The 22,693-nt window shown below is 27.1% G+C and overlaps 1 protein-coding gene across 2 annotated transcripts in view; it reads right to left on the bottom strand.

Annotated features, from left to right (window-relative positions):
• LOC142226879 (uncharacterized) overlaps positions 1 to 22,693 on the bottom strand; it is a 94,362-nt gene that overhangs the window by 38,324 nt on the left and 33,345 nt on the right. For both annotated transcript variants that reach the window (XM_075297118.1, XM_075297120.1), the window contains exons 3-4: positions 20,794 to 21,011; positions 2,178 to 2,322 (exon numbers count right to left, since the gene is read on the bottom strand). In XM_075297118.1, coding sequence (XP_075153233.1) covers positions 2,178 to 2,322; positions 20,794 to 21,011 — 363 coding nt within the window. The remainder of the gene's footprint in view (positions 1 to 2,177; positions 2,323 to 20,793; positions 21,012 to 22,693) is intronic.

Below are 22,693 nucleotides of genomic sequence, written 5' to 3'. Positions count from 1 at the left end.
ATATTTGACAAAATTTTTTTATAGAAATAAAATTTTGACAAAAATTGTCTATAGAAATAAAGTGTTGACCAAACTTTTTAAAAGAATAAAATTTTGAACAAAATTTTCTATAGAAATAAAATTTTAACAAAACTGTCTACAGAAATAAAATTTTGACAATTTTTTCTATAGAAATAAAATCTTGACAAAATTTTCTATAAAAAATTAGAGGATTTTGATGTTCTCTAAAGATCATGATAACTGAAAGTAATCTAAACCGTTTATATATCAATGGAAGGCTCAAGGCAACCTACAAATATTTCAGGGTTATGGTGAACATCAAAGATTAGGGAATCTCAAGGGTTAAGAGGAGTCTGCGAGAAAATAGGTTCAGGGAAACCCAACAATTTTGAGTTACACCCAGACGGCTTAATAGAACATGCAGGGCTGGAACGTTTTGGTATCTCCAAGAGTGCAGGAGACCTGTAAGCTCCAAGGGCACACCAAAACTTCAATTGAATTACAAGGTTAGGTTAGGTGGCAGCCCGATATATCAGGCTCACTTTGACTATTCAGACCATTATGATACCACAGGGGTGAACTTCTATCTTATCACTGAGTGCTGCCCGATGCCATGTTAAGCTCAATGACAAGGAACCTTCTTTTTATAGCCGAGTCCGAACGGCGTTCCACATTGCAGTGAAACCACTTAGAGAAGTTTTGAAACACTCAGAAATGTCACCAGCATTACAGAGGTGGCATAATCCATCGCTGAAAAACTTTTTGGTATTCGGTCGAAGCAGGAATCGAACCCACGACCTTGTGTATGCAAGGCGGGCATGCTAACCATTGCACCACGGTGGCTGAATTACAAGGTTCGGGCGAATCTCAATGATTCAGAGAAACCAAAAACAATTAAGGAGAACCTATACGTTTCAGAGAAACCTGAAAAATTCGTGGCAACAGCAAACCTGAAGCGAAATGTTCAAGACTCAGAAGCATATGATGGGAAATTTCAAAAAACTCTTCATTCATGAAATTAAATGTTGGAGGGATGAAGGGTCAACCAACCCTCAGAAGCTTATGAGTTTCCAGGAGCTAAATCAAACCCGAAAGGTTGGGAGCAATCTAAAAATTTCAGAGGAACCAGAGAATTGTGTGGACCTGAAATTCAGTACAATATTAAGTTTTTGGAAAAATTTAAAAGCTAATGCCAACCTGAAAAGTTAGGAAAAAACTGGGAGATTGAGGGTAGTCTAAAAGCATATTGGTAACCGGAAAGGATCAGGGACCCAAGACGTTCAGGAAACCTGAATTACGTTAGATTCAGGGGGATCTGAAAAGGGTCAATGGGAAACCCGAAACGTCCAAGAGGGATCTAAAAGTTCCAAAGGGGTCCTTAAAGCTTCATGGAGGACCTGGAAGATCGAAGTAGCGTGGACTGAACATTTTTTAAGGATGTCGAGGGACCATTGATGGTTAAGTGGTAACAAAGATTCATGGAACTGGAAGATCCAAGGGGTACTGAAACATTGTGAGCATCCCGAATGTTTTGGCGACCATGGATGGTTTAGGGAGAATGAAGATTCAGGGAATCACAAAGGGTCAAGGAAATCTGAAAAATAAAGATGAATAAATTCGCGAAGATGTAGAATTTTGGAAATTTAAATACTAAGAAACTGAGAACATGAATATAGAAGATTCAAAGGTAGGTTAGGTTAGGTGGCAGCCCGATATATCAGGCTCACTTTGACTATTCAGACCATTATGATACCACAGGGGTGAACTTCTATCTTTTCACTGAGTGCTGCCCGATGCCATGTTAAGCTCAATGACAAGGAACCTTCTTTTTATAGCCGAGTCCGAACGGCGTTCCACATAGCAGTGAAACCACTTAGAGAAGTTTTGAAACACTCAGAAATGTCACCAGCATTACAGAGGTGGCATAATCCATCGCTGAAAAACTTTTTGGTATTCGGTCGAAGCAGGAATCGAACCCACGACCTTGTGTATGCAAGGCGGGCACCCAACCCATTGCACCACGGTGGCTTAAAACTTAAAATGAATTAAAATTTCCATTCAATTTCGAAGTTTGAACTTTCCCGAAATTTATTGTTAACGAATTCAACGAGTATTCAGAGAATTAAATACCGAAAAGGATGCTTGACTAATTTTATTCACTCAATGGTCATACATACCGTATTTACAGCTCCCATTTCTTCCTTCAAGGCGGCCTTTTCAAATCTATGCTCCTTACATTCATCACGTAGACACGCCAATTCATTGTTGGCCAATTCGATTTCACGGACCATATTTTGATTTCGTTCCTCAAGGTTCTTTGTCCTAGTAAAGCAGAAGGGAACAAAAGAAATTGATTAATATTTTCCTTTAAGAATAATGGATTATTAATTTTGACGTTTGTCAAACAAAATAGGCCTATTAACCCCATTTCGATTGCACTCAATGTAATTTATGGCCCTAAATTATCCTACACATACTTGCAAATCTGTTAACACTCTCACACTTCCTCTTTCTCTCTCTCTCTCTCTGCTTCTCTAATGAATTGCAATATATACAAGGGTAGCTGATATGTATTGTTGTCAACTGCAGGTCGCTATCATTTCTAATCCACTAGTTTGACAGCTGACAGACCGTTCATTGTTTTGTTTACAAGCTGACAAAAGCATTTTGATTTATTAAATTGAGAAATAGAGTAATTCGTGATTCGAGAGTAATAGTGTGATTGCCACAAGTGGCTACAGAGCCCTACAGCATTTAAATGTAAATAAATCTTTTGTGTTTCGTACCATTGCTCATTAACGTGATACCGGCAGTGTTGCATCGAAAAATCCCGTTACAACAAAAGAAATTATCCGAAAAATGAAGACCGATTTTTATGGAAATCTACGCCGCAGTGGTAGAAAACTTGCTCTTGACATGAACATATAGAGGGAACGGATGTCACATATATTACAAAATGACCTTGGACTAAAGCTATTGAAATCATATACTAATATATGAGAGCTATATCTAAAACTGAACGGATTTCTATGATTAATTGCAGGTATAGTTCGTACTATAGAAGATAACATTGTATCAACTATGAGTAAGATCGGTTAATAATAAGTCTATTATGGCCAAATTTGGGAATATTTTGACAAATTTTTCTATAAAATTAAAATTTTGATAGAAATAAAATGTTGACAAAATTTTCTATAGGAATAATATGTTCACAAAATTTTCTTTAGAAATAAAATTTCGACAAATCTGTTTATATGAATAAAATTTTAACAAATTTTCTATAGAACGAAAATTTTGACAAAACTTTCTATAGAAATAAAATTTTCACAAAATTTTCTTTAGAAATAAAATTTTGACAAATTTTTTTGTATGAGTAAAATTTTGACAAAATTTTCTATAGATCTAAAATTTTGACAAAACCTTCTAAAGAAATAAAATTTTGACAAAATTTTCTGTAGAAATAAAATTTGGACAACATTTTCTTTAGAAATACAATTTTGATAAAATTTTCTATAGGAATAAAATTTTGACAAAATTTTTTTGCGACATAAAAGTTTTGACAAAATTTTCTATAGAAACAAAATTTTTAACAAAATTTTCTATAGAAATAAAATAAGTCTATTATGGCCAAATTTGGGGATATTTTGACAAATTTTTCTATAAAAATAAAATTTTGATAGAAATAAAATGTTGACAGAAATTTCAATAGGAATAAAATGTTCACAAAATTTTCTTAAGTAATAAAATTTTGAATTTTTTTTTTTATATGAATAAATTTTAACAAAATTTTCTATAGAACTAAAATTTTGACAAAACTTTCTATAGAAATAAAATTTTCACAAAATTTTCTTTAGAAATAAAATTTTGACAAATTTTTTTATATGAATAATATTTTGACAAAATTTTCTGTAGAAATAAAACTTGGACAAAATTTTCTATAGAAATACATTTTTGATAAAATTTTCTATAGAAATAAAATTTTGTCAAAATTTTCTTTAGAAGTAAAATTTTCTATAGATATAAATTTTCACAAAATTTTCTATTGATATAAAATTGTGACAAAATTTTAATAGAAAAAAATTTTACAAAATCTTCTATAGAAATAAAATTTTGACATAATGTTCTATAGAAATAAAATTTTGACAAAATTTTCTGTAGAAATAAAATTTTGACAAAATTTTCTATAGAAATAAAATTTTGACAAAATTTTTTATAGAAAGAAAACTTTAACAAAATTTTCTATAGAAAAAAAACTTTAACAAAATTTTCTATAAAAATTAAATTTGGACACAATTTTCAACAGAAATAAAATTTTGACAAAATTTTCTAAAGAAATAAACTTTAGACAAAATTTTCCATAGAAATAAACTTGTGACAAAATTTTCAATAGAGATTTTCACAAAATTTTCAATAAAAAAAAAAATTTTGTACAAAGTTTTCTAAAGAAATTAAATTTTGACAAAATTTTCTGTAGAAATAAAATTTTGAAAAATTTTTCTATAGAAATGAAATTTGGTAAAAGTTTCTATAAAAATAAAATTTTTACAAAATTTTCTATAGAAATAAAAGTTTTAACAAACTTTTTTATAGAAATAAAATTTTGACAAAATTTTCTGAAGAAATAAAATTTTGAAAAAATTTTCTATAGAAATGAAATTTGGTAAAAGTTTCTATAAAAATAAAATTTTTACAAAATTTTCTATAGAAATAAAATTTTCTTTAGAAATAAAATTTTCACAAAATTTTCTTTAGAAATAAAATTTTGACAAATTTTTTTATATGAATAATATTTTGACAAAATTTTCTATAAAAATAAAATTTTGACAAAATTTTCTATAAAAATAAAATTTTGACAAAATTTTCTATAAAAATAAAATTTTGACAAAATTTTCAGTAGAAATAAAATTTTGACAAAATTTTTTTGCGACATAAAAGTTTTGTCAAAATTTTCTATAGAAACAAAAGTTTTAAAAACATTTTTATAGAAATAAAATTTTGACAAAATTTTCTTTAGAAGTAAAATTTTCTATAGATATAAATTTTCACAAAATTTTCTATTGAAATAAAATTGTGACAAAATTTTAATAGAAAAAAATTTTTTAAATCTTCTATAGAAATAAAATTTTGACATAATGTTCTATAGAAATAAAATTTTGACAAAATTTTCTGTAGAAATAAAATTTTGACAAAATTTTCTGTAGAAATAAAATTTTGACAAAATTTTCTATAGAAAGAAAACTTTCACAAGATTTTCTATAGAAAGAAAACTTTAACAAAATTTTCTATAAAAATTACATTTGGACACAATTTTCTACAGAAATAAAATTTTGACAAAATTTTCTAAAGAAATAAACTTTAGACAAAATTTTCCATAGAAATAAAATTGTGACAAAATTTTCAATAGAGATTTTCACAAAATTTTCAATAAAAAAAATTGTACAAAATTTTGATAAAATTTTCTGTAGAAATAAAATTTTGAAAAAATTTTCTATAGAAATGAAATGTGGTAAAAGTTTCTATAAAAATAAAATTTTTACAAAATTTTCTATAGAAATAAAAGTTTTAACAAAATGTTTTATAGAAATAAAATTTTGACAAAATTTTATTTAGAAATACAATTTTCTATAGATATGAATTTTCACAAAATTTTCTATAGAAATAAAATTGTGACAAAATTTTCAATAGAGATTTTCAATTGTGAGAAAAATTTCTATAGAAATAAATATTTTACATTTTACTATGTTGCATTACATAACAGCCATCTTGTACATGTTCTTTTGGTAGCAAATCAATCGAATTTAAATTATTCCTATATGTCCTACTATGTCCCTTTCAAACCACAAACATTTCTCAGTTATTGCATACAAATCCATTACCCCTTAGTATGTTCCAAACGATTGTATTTGCCTAAACTCATACATATGCACTGAAAAAAATATTGACGTGATATTAAAGATTACGCAACCTAAATTTTAGGATGCGAAATTTACAAAATGTTAAGGACAAATTCCATTAAAATACTGAAATTTTAATTAACCCTGGACAGTCATCCTTCGTCAAAATGACGACGCGTAATTTCATTTTCGATTTAAAGTGCTTTTTGGTCGATTGGGAAATGTTAAATTTGAGTTATACCAATAAAACCATTTTATGAATTTTTGTGTTATACCAATTAAAAACATATTGAATAAGGAAATAAACAAGTTTTTGGGTCTCATTTTTGCTCATGATGCAAATTATAGCGTCATGAAATAAGCCGTAGTCAAAATGACGAAGGATGACGTTTGTGTACAAAAAATAAGAATGACTTTCCAGGGTTAAAATCAAGTTTTTAATCTTGGATTCACTTTTTTTTCATTAAATTTAGAACAAAAATTTTGTAAATTTGCGTCCCTCCGTTAAAGTCACATGTCTTTGAACTGAGGCTAATTTTCCTTAAAGTAAAGAAACATATTTTTGATTTAAAGAAATTGTCCTTAAATTAAGTGAAATATTGAAACTTTAGGTTTAAGATAAAAACGCGTCAACTATAGGCTAAGACTTATTTTGAGGATTTAGCGTCTTTGGTTTAAAGTTTTTTTAGAATTAAGAAAACATCTTTGGCTCGGAATCAATACCAAAATCATTAGGGAAGGTCAAAATCTTTGGAACCAAGTAAACTTTTTTTGTGAGTGTACAAAGTGTAAATGGGCATTCGTGTATGCAAGCGTGTGTGTGAGTGCTTGTTTGTTTTAACCAAAAATTAATTTGGCTTTTTGCCACAAAAACTTTCCTAAGTTTTCGTTATGCGTCAGTAATCATGAGAGTATTGGTGTAACTACATACGTATGGTATATCTGTGTAAGTGTTCATCTCTTTGTGTATGGGTGGGTATGTGAGTTAGTGTGTCTGTGGACTTTTAAGTGTTTAATTTGATTTTGATTGATTTTCAAATGTTCGCTCTTCATTCATTTGGAATTGAATGGAATGGAGCCATCAGACTTCGTTTGCCAGAAACTCCGATAGCCCAGTCACAAAATCACACATCCCAAAAATGTACATTCAATCGGTTTTTGCATGGAAAGTTTGCATTTGCGAGGACAAACTTTTGTGTGTGTGGATGGAGAAACAAAAACCTAAAACGAATGTGGGTTTTAGTTAAAAATTTAACATTGAATTGAATAAACAAACGAACGAACAAACGAACCAACCAATGAAAGAACAAACGAACTGAACAAATCAGTGGAAGTAGTTAAAGTTCCACTTGGCAATTGTTTATTTACTTAATACTTCTCCCCCCATTCATTCTACCCCCACCACCCCTTCTTTTCGAGGATTCACACAAACAAGCCCACCACATTGTGTAAAATGATTTGTTAGATTATTGGAATGATTACTTGGGTATGCAGGACGAGACAAATTCCCACACACACATACACGTGTACGATGTGTGTTTGCGATATCCTAACTCATATTAAACTTTGGTTAAATAAAATTAAATTACAAAAGTGTTAAAATTCAATTTACACTATATTGGATCTAACGGGAAACTGATGGATATTTCCCCCATGCCCTTTGTGGTTGTGTTAGGGGGAATCAGTAAGTTTGTTAAAGCCGATTTGTACAAGGGAAAAACAAGTGTCAACACTGCAAATGGGAATGGGAATACAGTTCATCCCACCGGGGATAAAATGTTTAAATACTAATTGAAAATGAGCTCAACTAGAGCTAAAAGCTCTAATCTTTGAGTGATGAGTGTAGGACAAAGGAATTCCATTAAATCGTTATTATTAGCTGACATGGAGTTATTTTCTATTTTTATAAACGCCCTGCGAGCAATAAACTCCTTGTAATAATAAACAGATAACAAATTTGTCTGCTATCAATGTGTAGGGTCCATTCGGCCTGGGCGAATAAAAACTTGCTTCGAAAAATTTGCATCCTATCTTGTTACTTGCAAATATATCGAATTTCAGGTGGATTTGATGGCAGATACTCTTTCCAGTAGGTCGGCACAGTTTTGTTTGAGTTTTAAAGGAATCTTAAAAATCTTGTCTAAGGGTGCCAGAAATTTCTAATGGAACAATGCCTATGATTTTAAATCGAAATTCTATAGATTTTTACCCCCATTTTTCAAATGAGCACGAGATGTAAAATCGGGAAATTTTACTTCTAGTTTCGTGCAATTTATGATATCTCTGCCCTCAAGATGTCAAATCGGAAAATCGGTATATATTAGAATTATATAAAAGCCTTACAGATATAAAACAAATTTTTCAATTTAAATTTTAAAAAATTTTAAATTTTGAATTTGAATCAAATCAGATAAATCTCGGAGTGTCTAGACCACCGTTGCCACTCGATCCAAAAATGATATACCAAAATTTGGAGAAAAATTTACCAAAAACTACCAAACAAAAAAATCTTAATTTTCAAAATTTTATTTCTATAGAAAATGTCAATATTTTATTTCTACAGAAAATTTTGTCAAAATTTTATTTCTATTGAAAATTTTGTCAAAATTTTATTTCTATAGAAAATTTTGTCAATATTTTATTTCTATAGAAAATTTTGTCAATATTTTATTTCTATAGAAAATTTTCTAAAAATTTTATTCCTATAGAAATTTTTTTCAAAATTTTATTTCTATAGAAAATTTTGTCAAAATTTTATTTCTATAGAAAATTTTGTCCAAATTTTATTTCTATGGAAAATTTTGTCAAAATTTTATTTCTATAGAAAATTTTGTCAAAATTTTATTTCCATAGAAAATTTTGTCAAAATTTTATTTCTATAGAAAATTTTGTCAAAATTTTATTTCTATAGAAGATTTTGTCAAAATTTTATTTCTATAGAAAATTTTGTCAAAATTTTACTTCCATAGAAAATTTTGTCAACATTTAATTTCTATCGGGAATTTTGTCAAAATTTTATTTTTTTACAAAATTTTTTCAAAATTTTATTTTTTTACAAAATTTTTTCAAAATTTTATTTCTATAGAACATTTTGTCAAAATTTTATTTCTATAGAAAATGTTGTCAAAATTTTATTTCTATAGAAAATGTTGTCAATATTTTATTTCTATAGAAAATGTTGTCAAAATTTTATTTCTGTAGAAAATTGTGTACAAATTTAATTTTTATAGAAAATTTTGTTAAAGTTTTCTTTCTATAGAAAATTTTGTCAAAATTTTATTTCTATAGAAAATTTTGTCAAAATTTTATTTCTATAGAAAATTTTGTCGAAATTTTATTTCTGTAGAAAATGTTGTCGAAATTTTATTTCTATAGAAAATTTTGTCAAAATTTTATTTCTATAGAAAATTTTGTCCAAATTTTATTTCTATAGAAAATTTTGTCCAAATTTTATTTCTATAGAAAATTTTGTCCAAATTTTATTTCTATAGAAAATTTTGTCCAAATTTTATTTCTATAGAAAATTTTCTCAAAATTTTGCTTCTATAGAAAATGTTGTCAAAATTTTATTTCTATCGGAAATTTTGTCAAAAATTTTATTTCTTTACAAAATTTTTCAAAATTTTATTTCTAAAGAAAATGTTGTCAAAATTTTATTTCTACGAAAATTTTGTCAATATTTTATTTATATAGAAAATTTTCTAAAAGTTTTACTTCTATAGAAAATTTTTCAACATTTTATTTCTATAGAAAATTTTGTCGAAATTTTATTTCTATAGAAAATTTTCGTCAACATTTTATTTCTATAGAAAATGTTGTCAAAATTTTATTTCTATAGAAAATTTTGTCAAAATTTCATTTCTATAGAAAATTTTGTCCAAATTTTATTTCTATAGAAAATTTTGTCCAAATTTTATTTCTATAGAAAATTTTGTCAAAATTTTATTTCTAAAGAATATTTTGTCAAATTTTATTTTTATAGAAAATTTTGTGAAAATTTTATTTCTATAGAAAATTTTATTTCTATAGAATATTTTGTCAAAATTTAATTTCTATAGAATATTTTGTCAAACTTTATTTTTATAGAAAATTTTGTCAAAATTTTATTTCTATAGAAAATGTTGTCAATATTTTATTTCTATAGAAAATGTTGTATAGAAAATGTTTGTATAGAAAATGTTGTCAAAATTTTATTTCTATAGAAAATGTTGTCAATATTTTATTTCTATACAAAATGTGTCAAAATTTTATTTCTATAGAAAATGTTGTCAAAATTTTATTTCTATAGAAAATTTTATTTCTATAGAATATTTTGTCAAAATTTAATTTCTATAGAATATTTTGTCATATTTTATTTTTATAGAAAATTTTGTGAAAATTTTATTTCTATAGAAAATGTTGTCAATATTTTATTTCTATAGAAAATATTGTCAAAATTTTATTTCTATAGAAAATGTTGTCAAAATTTTATTTCTATAGAAAATTTTGTCAAGATTTCATTTCTATAGAAAATTTTGTCCAAATTTTATTTCTATAGAAAATTTTGTCAAAATATTATTTCTATAGAAAATTTTGTCAAAATTTTATTTCTATAGAAAATTTTGTCAAAATTTTATTTCTATAGAAAATGTTGTCAAAATTTTATTTCTATAGAAAATGTTGTCAATATTTTATTTCTATAGAAAATGTGTCAAAATTTTATTTCTATAAAAAATGTTGTCAAAATTTTATTTCTATAGAAAATTTTGTCAAAATTTTATTTCTATAGAAAATGTTGTCTAAATTTTATTTCTATAGAAGATTTTGTCAAAATTTTATTTCTATAGAAAACTTTGTCCAAATTTTATTTCTATAGAAAATTTTGTCAAAATTTTACTTCTATAGAAAATTTTTTCAAAATTTTATTTCTATAGAAAATTTTGTGAAAATTTTATTTCAATAGAAAGTTTCTGAAGTAACTCTTGTTGGAGAGGAAGGAATTTGTGTGGTACCTCTTGTTAGAGAGGAATAATCTACCAAAACATCAAGAATCCTACCAATCTACCATTTTTGGTAGAACTCAACCAACTGTGACAACCGTTGGCTAGATCCCCAGGAAGACACACCCAAAAAAATAATGGAGAAAAGTTTACTTGATTTAAGCCGCAGCGGTGTCAAAAGTACGGTAAGTACGAATTTTCTAAATCCAAGAAGAAAATTCTTAATTTAATCCCGAAAATATTATGTACAGATTTCTTAATTTTAGAATTTTTCAATCGTGTTTGTGCTTCCTTTAAGTACGGGAAGTGCTTGATTCAAGCCTAGTGAATGAAATCCCTAATCGGGACTTGATTCAATCCACATTTAAACTTTTCTTAAGCCAAAAGAAACTTTTTTTAAGCGGAATCAGGGCTTGGAGCAATATTTTTTATTCTTGAATATATATAATGTGCTTGTTTCAAGAACGATCTGTTCTTAATGTAATCCCGAACCGTATTTAATATTATTTTTATATGGGCTGGATTTTATTTTTATATATATATATATATATATATATATATATATATATATATATATATATATATATATATATATATATATATATATATATATATATATATGTATATATATATATATATATATATATATATATATATATATATATATATATATATATATATATATATATATATATATATATATATATATATATATATATATATATATATATATATATATATATATATATATATATATATATATATATATATATATATATATATATATATATATATATATATATATATATATATATATATATATATATATATATATATATATATATATATATATATATATATATAATTTTTTAAAAAAATAAACTTTATTTTTACTTTTAAATATTTATGTGATGCATTCACTTCTTTATATTCATAATTTTTCATTCTCCTCGCTTTCACGTCACTTAGGTTCTAAGTACACAATAATACTAAAAGAATTTGACAAACAAAATGCAATCGAAAAACCAGTTTTTGGAGGTTAAACATCTGTGCGAGTAACAAGGAGAGCAAAACTTTATTTTGCATTCCAATTGGCTCATAAATGAATGTCAAGTAATAGTTTTCTTATTTTAAGCCAAGTCGGCTTAAGATAGCAAATCAAATGCAAGCCAAACAGTAAGCACACACGCACGATGCTCGGGGGTTCGATGAGAGCATCGAGGAGAAAAAAACTCTATTTTGTGCTCTCAGCACCTAACTCTCACAGACGAATTAAGTAACAATTTTCTTGTTTTAACTCAAAACAAGATTAAATCAAACTTTAAGTACTTGAATTGCACAAATAAGCATATTATGTACTTAATATGAGCAAAACTTAGTTTTTGCGTACTTAAAATTTTAAATACGAATTAAGGCTAAAAATAAGAATTTGAAACTTGATTTTAGAAATCTACTATTCTTGGGGTACAAATTGGGAAATCGGTCTAGCTCCCATACTATACGAAAACATGAACTGATACACACCATATTGGGCACACCGCGTTGTTAACCTAAAATAGCTCTACAATTTGAATGTCCGCCAAATCGGATAAAAATTGAGGTGTCTGGACGCCCAAGTCAAATGACGAAATCGGTCTATAGCCGGCATGGATATACCAAACCATGGACGGATATATACTATATTTGGCACACCTCTTTGTGAACCTAAAATAGCTCTAGATTTCAGGCTAATTGGAAGAAAAATGCCGTGTCTAGACAATTAAGCCACACTCAAAAAGAACTTCATCTTGTTCCAAAGATTTTGACCTTTAAGACTTTGGTATTGATTGCGAGCTAAAGATGCGACCAGCGTTGCCAGAATTGTTTCACCAAAAACCGCTAGATTTGCCCAAAAAAATAGCTAAAAAAAGCTAAAAAATGCTAAAAAATAGCTAGAAAAAAAGCTAAATTTTTTTGTATCAAAAGTCACATTTTTGATTGAAATTTAACAAACTTAAAGGCTTTTTTTCATTTACAATGCATATTATTTTCATTTTAATTCCACTTCTGTGAGACTGTAACAATATCTAAGGGATATTAGCTCTGTTTGCGTATTCGATACATTTTGATTACTATCACAATTTTTTTACTGGAAGTCCTTCGTTTTGTGGGAGCTACCTTCCCAACACCTCTATTTTATTTACATGTTATTTTAAAATATTAAATGATCTAAGCATGCTTTGGATTTGGTAAAAAAATGATTTGTCATTTTTTTAAATAAAATTTTAGTTTGGATTTGAAATTGTGAAAAATTCGAAATACATTACTTTTATTTAAATTGTAGAAAATACCTATAGTTTACATTTCCCAGTAAAAACATTTTCCTTTTCTTCATGAGCTACCAAAGTGCTTTAAAAACGTGCTAACGCCAACTTAAATTTCCAAATTCAGACTCGACTTCAAGTAGAAATTATTGTATATATACGTTTTTAAAATAAAGTGTTGAAAAACATCTTCTATTTTTGAACGCTATTTTGGTTTGTGGTTAAGATGCAAAAACTCCTCACATTTAAAGACTATTTCATTAATTCTTCCTTCTTTCATGAAAACATACCCATTTTTAAGTTGAATCACTTAATTATAAGGACAAAACGACTTTATCGTCTTTTGGACAAGGAAAACAGTTTATATAAAAGAAATTCACAAATGCTATTATAACCAAAATTCGCGTTCGTATTTTAAGGAGACGACAATATTTTTTCAGTGCACAAAGCTATTCACATCTACTATTTTAATTCGCGTTCGTATTTTAAGGAGACGACAATATTTTTTCAGTGCACAAAGCTATTCACATCTACTATTTTAATTTAGTAATATCGTAATAACTTTAGAATATTATAATAACATAAAAAGGATAAACTAGTCAAATGATAATATTCCCAATAATTTACTGACAGTTTATCTAACAAATTTGTATGGTAATAGTAGATTTAAAGTTTACGATAACTTTTATGTATATAATGAAAAAACTTTACAACAAGGTGTATTTGCTACAAAAATGCCCGCATAATGGCTGGGCTCATTATTAATGTTTCAACTGAGCTTTGAAATATGTGGAAACCCTTATACTTGCAGCAAGGCTTAGATAAAAACGCCGATTTATCCATATTTCAATAGAAACATGTCGAAAATAAAAAAGCCAAAAATAGCTAAAAGGGTCATGAAAAAAGCCAGAAAAAAAGCTAAAAGCTAAATGCATTTTTTTCCCGCTAAACGTCTTCAAAAAAAGCCAAATCTAGCGGGAAAAAAGCTAAATTGGCAACGCTGGATGCGACTTCTTTAAAATAAACACATTTTTAGCGACATATCTGGCTTTAGGTCTAGGATCAATAAAATTAACATTAGGAAATAAGTTTCATTTTCGCGGTATATTAATAAAGCTATTCACGTACAAACAAATCCCAGTTTAAAAATCTAAATTATGACGGATACTACTTTGAAGTATATATGTTTTTTTCTAATTCCAAAAAAAAAACTTTAAACCAAAGAGAAAATATGTTTTAGCCTATATTTGAAGCGTTTTTATCTTAAATATAAAGATTCATTTCAGTTAAATTAAAGACGATTTCTTTATATCAAACATGTGTTTTTATATTTTAAGGACATTTTTTATTAGTTCAAAGACATATGACTTGAACGGAGGGATGCAATTTTGCATGGTTCGTGTCTTAAATCTAATGAACAAACTTTTGAAGCATATATTAAAAAACTCTTTTAATTAAAATTTCATTATTTTAAAGAACTTTGTCTTAAATATTGTGTATATTAATATTAGGTCTATAGTTTTTTCAATGTAGACTCATCTTATATGTCTATTTCTTGAACATCTAAAATTATTAGCTTTGTCTGTTGGAATCATTTGGAATCAGATCTCGCAGTAGACACCTTCAATTTTTAATAGGGTCCCCTTCTGATTTGTTTCAGAGAGTAAATTATGTATTCATCGAAATTCTCCTTATTATTCATCACTTTTAGTATCCCTTCCTAATACACCCCCCCCCCCCCTCGCCTTTCCACACAAAACAAATAGTTCTGTCATGTTTTCTTTGTCAATGCTTCGGGCTAAACACTAAACATTTTCCCATATGGGATACAGAACACCTCCCACAACGTCGTCAATCAATTTTTCATTTATACCACGGTGTGAAGACAACTCAAACAAATTATGGCCATATTCTGTTGCCAGTTTTAGTGTGTTTTTCTCTCTCGCTAGCACAACAAAACATTTTTGGAATAAGCGAAACACATGTGGTCTAACTAAACTTAAAAATTGTCTGCCATCCAGTCACTATTTCTGGGAGAGGGTTCATTTTAACATGAACTCACACATACACACACATACATACATCATCATCATCAGTCTTCATCAAAAGTTTGTGGAGTCTATTCACACACCACTAGACATAGACCGCAACATATTCAACTCTTCCGTTGGTGCGTGTGTACGGCCTAAGAGGCTGATAGTTAATACGGTGTGTGGTAAAAGAGTGAATTTCTTTATTATTTTCAATTTAGACTAAAACAGAAACATAGATCTCAAAAGTAAATAATTTTGAGTCGTTTTGTTTTTATACTCTCCACCATAGGATGGAGAGTATACTAAATTTGTCATTCCGTATGTAACACATCAAAATAATGTTTTCGGACCCCATATAGTACATATATATTTTTGGTGGTGGTGAAATTCTCAACAGATTTAGCGATTTCACTCCGTTCGTGAAAAATTTTTTCTATATAGAATTATACACCGATATGGAGCCACCTTGGTGCAATGGATAGCATGCCCGCCTTGCATACACAAGGTCGTGGGTTCGATTCCTGCTACGAACGAACACCAACAAGTTTTTCAACGGTGGATTATCTCACCTCAGTAATGCTGGTGACATTTCTGAGGGGTTCAAAACTTCTCTAAGTGGTATCACTGCAATGTGGAACTCCGTTCGGACTCGGTTATAAAAAAGGAGGTCCCTTATCATTGAGCTTACCATGGAATCGGGCAGCACTCAGTGATAAGACAGAAGTTCACCACTGTGGTATCACAATGGACTGAATAGTCTAAGTGAGCCTGATACATCGGGCTGCCACATAACCTAACCTAACCTAGGTCGGATGTTATTGCAAATGAGCCATAAGGGACCACTTTTACGTATAGCCCACATATAAGCCCACCCCCAGATTTGGCTTGCGGAGCCTCTTAGAGAAGCAAATCCCTTCTGACCCATCTGAAAGTTGGTACGTGGTGCAATTTTTTTCTGTGTAGAATTTTTGAAGTTTTGGTAGATTTTGCAACATATTTCTCTCCAACTAAGAGTTACTTCAATTTTAGGGAGCCACCGTGGTGCAATGGTTAGCATGCCCGCCTTGCATACACAGGGTCGTGGGTTCGATTCCTGCTTCGACCGAACACCAAAAAGTTTTTCAACGGTGGATTATCCCACCTCAGTAATGCTGGTAACATTTCTGAGGGTTTCAAAGCTTCTCTAAGTGGTTTCACTGGAATTTGGAAAGCCGTTCGGACTCGGCTATAAAAAGGAGTTCCCTTGTCATTGAGCTTAACATGGAATCGGGCAGCACTCAGTGATAAGAGAGAAGTTCACCACTGTGGTATCACAATGGACTGAATAGTCTAAGTGAGCCTGATACATCGGGCTGCCACATAACCTAACCTAACCTACTTCAATTTTATACAGAAAAAAAATGTCGAAAATTTTTTCTAATGAAATAAAACTTTGACAAAATTCTACAGAAATAAAATTTTGACAAAATTTTTCCATAGAAATAAAATTTTCACAAAGTTTTGACAACATTTTTCTATAGAAAAAAATAGACAATATTTTCTATAGAAATAAAATGTTGACAAAATTTTCTATAGAAATAAAATTTTGACAAAATTTTCTATAGAAATAAAATTTTGACAAAATTTTCTATAGAAATAAAATTTTGACAAAATTTTCTACAGAAATAAAATTTTTATAAAATTTTTAATGGAAATAAACTCTTAATAAAATATTCTATAGAAATATAATGTGAATAAAATATTCTATAGAAATACAATTTTAACAAAACTTTCTAAAGAAATAAATTGTTGACATTTTCAAATTTTCGATAGAAATACAACTTTGACAAAATTTTGTATAGAAACATTTTTATTTGCAAATATTGTTTATTGAAAATGTTCTATAGGAAAAACAGTTTGACAATTTTTTTTATTATTTCTATATTTTCTATAGAAATAAAATTTTGACAATATTTTTCTATAGAAGTAACATGTTGACAAAATTTTCCATAGAAATAAAATTTTGACAAAATTTTTCTATAGAAATAAAATTTTAACAAAATTTTCTATAGAAATATAATTTTAATAAAATGTTATATAGAAATAAAATTTTGTTAAAATTAGACACATTTTTGAAAATATCTTGAAAATATTGTTTATTGAAAAATGTTCTATAGGAATAAAAGTTTTACAATTTTTGTTATTATTTCTATATTTTCTATAGAAACAAAATTTTGACAAAATTTTCTATAGAAATAAAATTTTGCCAAAAATTTTCTATAGAAATAACATTTTAACAAAATTTTCTATAAAAGTAAAATTTTGATAAATTTTGTTATAGAAATAAAATTTTATATAGAAATACAATTTTGACAAAATTTTCTATAGAAATAAAATTTTGAGAAAATTTTCTGTAGAAATAAAATTTTGACAAAATTTTCTATAGAAATACAATTTTGAAAAAAATTTCTATAGAAATAAAATTTTGACAAAATTTTCTATAGAAATACAATTTTGAAAAAAATTTCCATAGAAATAAAATTTTGACAAAATTTTCTATAGAAATAAAATTTTGACAAAATTTTCTATAGAAATAAAATTTTGACAAAATATTCTATAGAAATAAAATTTTGACAAAATTTTCTATGGAAATAAACTCTTAATAAAATATTCTATAGAAATAAAATGTGAATAAAATATTCTATAGAAATACAATTTTAACAAAACTTTCTAAAGAAATAAATTGTTGACATTTTCAAATTTTCGATAGAAATACAACTTTGACAAAATTTTGTATAGAAACATTTTTATTTGCAAATATTGTTTATTGAAAATGTTCTATAGGAAAAACAGTTTGACAATTTTTTTATTATTTCTATATTTTCAATAGAAATAAAATTTTGACAATATTTTTCTATAGAAATAAAATGTTGACAAAATTTTCCATAGAAATAAAATTTTGACAAAATTTTTCTATAGAAATAAAATTTTAACAAAATTTTCTATAGAAATAAAATTTTGACAAAATTTTTCTATAGAAATAAAATTTTAACAAAATTTTCTATAGAAATATAATTTTAATAAAATATTATATAGAAATAAAATTTTGTTAAAATTAGACACATTTTTACTTGAAAACATTGTTTATTGAAAAATGTTCTATAGGAATAAAAGTTTGACAATTTTTGTTATTATTTCTATATTTTCTATAGAAATAAAATTTTGACAAAATTTTCTATAGAAATAAAGAAATAAATTGTTGACATTTTCAAATTTTCGATAGAAATACAATTTTGACAAAATTTTGTATAGAAACATTTTTATTTACAAATATTGTTTATTGAAAATGTTCTATAGGAAAAACTGTTTGACAAATTTTTTTATTATTTCTATATTTTCTATAGAAATAAAATTTTGACCAAATTTTCTATAGAAATAAAATTTTGCCAAAAATTTTCTATAGAAATAACATTTTAACAAAATTTTCTATAGAAATTAAATTTTGACAAAATTTTTTTAATAGAAATAAAATTTTGACAAAATTTTATTTAGAAATAAAATTTTGATAAAATTTACTGTAGAAATAAAATTTTGTAAAAATTTACTATAGAAATAAAATTTTGACAAAATTTACTGTAGAAATAAAATTTTGACGAAATTTTCCATAGAAACATTTTTATTTGAAAATATTGTTTATAGAAAAATGTTCTATAGGAGTAAAAGTTTGACAAAATTTTTTATTATTTCTATATTTTATATAGAACTAAAATTTTGACAAAATTTTCTATAGGAATAAAATTTTGACCAAATTTTCTATAGAAATAAAATTTTGACCAAATTTTCTATTGAAATAAAATTTTAACAACATTTTCCACAGAAATAAAATTTTGACAACATTTTTTAACATTCTTGCGAAAATTGGTCCAGATCGGTCCATAATTATATAGTCCCCATATAAACCGATCCCTAGATTTGACCTCTGCTCTTTGAGGAGAAATTTCATCCGATTCGGTTGAAATTTGGTACGTTGTGTTAGTATATGACTGCTAACAACCATGTCAAAATTGGTCCATATCGCTCTATAGTTATACATAGCTTCCAGATTAACTGATCCCCAGAGCCTCCTGGTTAAGCAAATTTCATTTGATCTTGCTAAAATTTAATACTAATCACACAAAAATTGGTCCCTACCGGTTCATAATTTTATATAGCCCCCATATAAACCGGCCCCCATGGTTAGGTTAGGTTAGGTTAGGTGGCAGCCCGATGTATCAGGCTCACTTAGACTATTCAGTCCATTGTGATACCACATTGGTGAATTTCTCTCTTATCACTGAGTGCTGCCCGATTCCATGTTAAGCTCTATGACAAGGGACCTCCTTTTTATAGCCGAGTCCGAACGGCGTTCCACATTGCAGTGAAACCACTTAGAGAAGCTTTGAAACCCTGAGAAATGTCACCAGCATTACTGAGGTGGGATAATCCACCGCTGAAAAACTTTTTGGTGTTCGGTCGAAGCAGGAATTGAACCCACAACCTTGTGTGTGCAAGGCGGAAATGCTAACCATTGCACCACGGTGGCTCCCATATTTCCCCCATATTTCACCTCTGGCTGTCTAATTACCGCGCAAAAATTCATATTGGTTCGTAAGTATTTATAGACTACCCTATATACATATACCGGTCAAGAGGAAGGGAGAGTCAAGGGATGGTCAAAATCTTTGGATAGAAGTAAACTTTCTTTGAGTGTAAAGGTATTTTAGGTTTCTAAAATTCTGTGCCAAATTTGGTAAATATTTTATATACCCCCCATATAGACCGATTTCCACTTCGAGCATGGAAGCCCCAAATTTCATAAAATTTGCTTCAATCTTTAAATCTAGAGATATCTTAAATCATTAAAGATCTGTGCTACCATTTGAAGGATAGTATTCCATAAAATTTACTTTAAAATCTTTATATTAAATGTATGGCCTCAAATGTCAATATATAGACCCGATATTAACCAAATTTGCATCATTTGTGATCAGCAACAAAAGTCGTACTATTATATTCCTATGTATGATATATGAAAACCCATTAGGAGAATATGTTTTCATCAAAAAATATATTGTATGTGTTCCATGGTAGAGGGTATCTAAGATTCGGCATGGCCGAACTTTCGATCGTTTGTACTTGTTTTATCTATCATAGGTAGTTCAGATCTGTTTTTCTTTATGAAAAATTTCCATTTACTTATTTTGTGTGTTTTCTTTTTTTTGCGTTGTGTAGGAAAAGTCGCGTGAGGCATCACCTCTATTTTTATAACCCACGCATATTAAGGAGAACATGTGCGCGTTCTATATTGAGGATGCTTGTGGAAAATAATTTTGGATTTAAATTTCAACCGGAAACAATGAACTAAATAGATTTATTTAGGAAAATTTAATATTTTATAGTTTTCAATGACAGACAATTAATAGAAGAAACATTTTAATTTCCAAATTATTTTCCTAATAAATTCAGCATTTCATATTCATATCCTAGATTAAATTCCCCCCAAAGAAAACATTCCCGGCCTTTTATGTCCCACATAAAATCCCCAGTACTTTATAAGTTCACTTACTTTTCTTGCTCTTGGCCCAATTCATCGCGTTTAATCGAGATTAAACGTTGAAGATTTTCATATTCTGCAGCAGCTACACGTTGTCTTTCCTCGTACAATTGCCTCAATTGACGGATATTAACCAATTGTCTTTCGTATTCCTGACGTAAATTATCCGACATGATTTTCATTTCATGCTCGGCAAATGATTCTTCAATTTCACTCAGCCTTTGTTTTAACTGCAACGATACATAAAAAACACAATACAAAAATGTAAGATAAGAGACATCAGAAGAATAAATGAGAAAAATTCACTAAAGAATAAAAAACAAAGTTTGAAATGAAAATTGTCAGTGGTAAAAGGTGATAAGTCCACTTAAAACAATAATCATAAAAATATATATTTTTTAAGGAATAAATTATTCAAGATCGAGGTGACCGGCTTTGGGTGTTTACGAATTGTTCACATCATCTGACAAGTAATCCAAGGCCTTTATTTGATAAACTCAACATCTCAAACGGTTCTATATTTCAATATTTCATCCCACTGTGCATAGGATTGACTTCAGCCTGTGTACATAGGGGTAGTTGCTATGTATTGCAACCAACTTCAGAAAAAAATATATTTTCTTATCTATCATGATATTAATATTTAACTACAATTTCTTTAATCACAGAAATTAAAAATTTTAATAGATTCAATAATAAAAAAAAAATTGATAAAAGTCAATTCTGTTATTGTTTTAATTTAAAAAAAATTGTTAAATTAGCTACATTTTTTATTATTTTTTTAGTTTAATTAAAATTCTAATAGAAACATTTTTGGTTATATTTTTTATAACCTGTGCCACACTGTGGAACAGAAAATAAAATTTTGTTATAGAAATAAAATTTTGAGAATTTTTTGCTATAGAAATAAAAATTTTCAAAATAAAAAAATGGGAAATATTTGATAGTTTTTGTTTTTTTTTTTTGCAAATTTTGGTACATTATTTTTGGCTTTAGTGACAACCGTGCTCCTGAGTCGATCTAGCCATGTCCGTCTATCTGTGAATACATCCAAGTCTAGGTCTAGGTTTCCAACACCCAAAAAACAGAAGAAGAAAATTTTCTATAGGAACAAAATTTTGACAAAATTTTCTATAGAAATACAATTTTGAAAAAATTTCTATAGAAATAAAATTTTGACAAAATTTTCTATAGAAATAAAATTTTGAGAAAATTTTCTATAGAAATAAATTTTTGAGAAAATTTTCTATAGAAATAAAATTTTGAAAAAATTTTCTATAGAAATAGAATTTTGAAAAAAATTTTCTATAGAAATAAAATTTTGAGAAAATTTTCTATGGAAATAAAATTTTGACAAAATTTTCTATAGAAATACAAATTTGAAAAAAATTTTCTATAGAAATACAATTTTGAGAAAATTTTCTATAGAAATACAATTTTGAAAAAAAAAAATCTATAGAAATAAAATTTTGACAACATTTTCTATAGAAATAAAATTTTTGACAAAATTTTCTATAGAAATAAAATTTTGAGAAAATTTTCGATATAAATACAATTTTGACTAAATTTTCTATAAAAATAAAACTTTGACAAAAATTTCTATAGAAATAAAATTTTGAGAAAATTTTCTATAGAAATACAATTTTGAAAAAAAAAATTCTATAGAAATAAAATTTTGGCAACATTTTCTATAGAAATAAAAATTTGACAAAATTTTCTATAGAAATAAAATTTTGAGAAAATTTTCTATAGAAATAAAATTTTGACAAACTTTTCTATAGAAATAAAATTTTGACAAAATTTTCTATAGAAATAAAATTTTGACAAAATTTTCTATAGAAATAAAATTTTGACAAAATTTTCTATAGAATTAAAATTTTGAGAAAATTTTCTACAGAAATATAATTTTCAC

Source organism: Haematobia irritans, chromosome 2 (assembly GCF_050003625.1).
Source record: "Haematobia irritans isolate KBUSLIRL chromosome 2, ASM5000362v1, whole genome shotgun sequence".
NCBI lineage: Eukaryota > Metazoa > Arthropoda > Insecta > Diptera > Muscidae > Haematobia > Haematobia irritans.
This window is presented reverse-complemented; position numbering and strand designations above follow the sequence as displayed.